This window comes from Oryzias melastigma, unplaced genomic scaffold (assembly GCF_002922805.2).
Source record: "Oryzias melastigma strain HK-1 unplaced genomic scaffold, ASM292280v2 sc00581, whole genome shotgun sequence".
In the NCBI taxonomy this organism is placed as follows: Eukaryota; Metazoa; Chordata; class Actinopteri; order Beloniformes; family Adrianichthyidae; genus Oryzias; species Oryzias melastigma.
The window spans coordinates 2,909-5,214 of record NW_023417173.1 but is presented as its reverse complement, the minus strand read 5'-3'; the positions used below and the strand labels follow the sequence as shown (position 1 = coordinate 5,214).

General features: G+C 42.9%; 1 protein-coding gene across 1 annotated transcript; it reads right to left on the bottom strand.

Annotated features, from left to right (window-relative positions):
* Nucleotides 1-578: 578 nt before the first annotated feature.
* On the bottom strand, nt 579-1,351 carry LOC112142190 (protein turtle; the record flags this gene model as incomplete). The annotated part of the gene is given in 2 exon segments (XM_024265435.1): nt 579-1,002; nt 1,106-1,351. Coding segments are annotated over 2 exon segments (431 nt in total), but the record flags the coding sequence as incomplete, so codon positions are not given.
* Between the last annotated feature and the right edge of the window lie 955 nt (nt 1,352-2,306).

The window sequence follows — 2,306 nt, the reverse complement described above, 5'->3', positions numbered from 1 at the left end:
ATTTCTCTGTCAGATAAATCAAACAGGCATATCAAAGGACAGCTCGAGTCCTAAGGAGCTAAATCACGGTGCTAGCATGTAGCAGTTAGCAGCTGCTGTGTAGCCATCTGTCTGCAGCATGAAGAGCTTCACATTAAAAAGAAACAAAAACTGTCTTTTTCTGATGGAATACCTTTAGAGGTTGTTGTTTGTGTTATGACAAACCAATAGAGACACTTGCTGTCAGTTTAAAGCGTTTTTAAAAGAGTTATTGGTCCCGGAAGTTAGCTTTCTAGCTAGCTTTGTTTACGTTAGCCTTCTGCTTGAGCTGCTGCTGTTTTCTGGTGATGACATTTTGTGATCTTTTCATGACATGCAGACTTCTAGTGGAGTATTTATCCGTAATGATAAGATGAAATATAAAGCTCTGATCATAATGAGAATTAATGAAATATCCGATCCTGATCGGACAACGGAGTCCGATTCCGATCGAGTCCCAAATCACGTGATCGGCCCTGATTTCCGAACACGTGATCGGATCGGGACATCCCTAATTCATAATTTTTATTAGTTCAAGGACAGAAGACACAAAGACACACTTCTGATTGAAATCATGAACTTTATTGAAGCAAACTGAAGAACAGAAGAGGAAATAGAAGCAGGAGACCTTCATCAGTCAGAGTTCAGGTTAACCAGTAGCATAACAACCGGTGACAGCGATGGTTTTACCAATCAAACCCAGATCAGCTGGTTCCCATGGAAACAGACTGTATCCGTAGAAGCAGAGGGTTGACAGTTGTCAATCAGTATCAGTTTGATTGACAGATCAGAAAAGTAATCAGTTACTGGAGGCATTCTGTCGGTAAAAAGACACCATCAGGAAAGTAGCGATGCAGTACGGACAGATCACCACCAGGTGGAGCACGACCCTGAACACAAGGCGGTTAAAGGCTAAGGTAGGAGGCGGGGCTGAAGCTGGAACTGGAACAGAAAGATCGGGGTTTCTGGTGGAGGTCGCTGCAGCTAGGAAAAAGAAAATCTTATTGTTTTCTAAGTGACTGTTAGAGGAAGAAGGAAGTTTAATGAAAGTGTAAATGTTCCACAGAAGAAGGTCAATGATGCTCACCTGAGACAGAGATCCAGCTGGATGGAGACTCTCCATGATCCCTGATGTGACACTTGTAGAGACCTTCATCAGACCTGGAAACATGCTGGAGGGTCATGTGACCTGTAGGCTCAGTCCTGATGAGGGAGCCATCTTTATAGAAAGCAGCTGAGGGGTTGGAGGGAGGGGTCTTTGATTGACAGCTCAGAGTGAGGTCATGACCCTCCATCACAGGGAGGACAGGACTCTGCAGGATCACTGATCCACCTCAACACAGAGACAAAGCATTTCATCCATCTGCACACAGCTGCAGCAACACTAACTCCACAGTCTGATCTTACCAGAGACACTGATGTTAACCACCATGCTGCTGGCTCCTCCCCCTCTGGACTCACACCAGTACACGCCACTGTCTTCTTTGTAAACATACCTGATCTTACAGGGTAAACTATCTGATTTTCCCCATGTAGATCCACACTCACTCCTGGTTTCTACTGAGGTGTTCCTCCTTACAGTCCATCCTGCAGAGCTGTCGTCCTCACAGTTCAGAGTTACTGACTGTCCTTCAAAGAACTGAGATCTGCTGGAACTCACAGTCAGAACAACTGTAGGAAGATGAAAGAAAACATTTTTTGTTTTTACATCAGATTAAAAAACAAACAAAAACAAAAAACTACAGGTGAGTAAACTTCTCTATAGATTGCAACCTAAAATAAGGTAAAGCAGAAAGAAAATCCCACCTCCGCATTAGAACTACTATTAGGACTCCCCAAAACTACCTAAAATCTTTAAATTGTCTTTTTCCATTATATTTCTCTCCCTCATGTCCTCCTTCATCCATGAACCTCCTCTTTGGTTCTCCTCCTCTAATGTGTCCAAACATTTCCATCTGCTTCCAGGACTCTAAGCAGCAGGTTAAACAAATTCAGAGTTCAAACCTGAACTCAATCAATCAACTTGAGGTTGGCAACAGAGGGAAGCAACATCATGAAACAACCAGGACTAAGTGATAAACTAGAATGGGCGGGGCCTGTCTACACACACACTCTATAGTTACACACACACTTGTTGGCCAAAACTCAAAGAATTACAAAGATGGCCGCCAGAGCACAAGCCTAGTAACTTGCTCAACAACTTCAACATCTAAAATTCAAACAATTGTACTTGGAATCATTTTGAACCTGACTGAAATGGCTAAATCTAAGGCCAAGAACATTTTGAA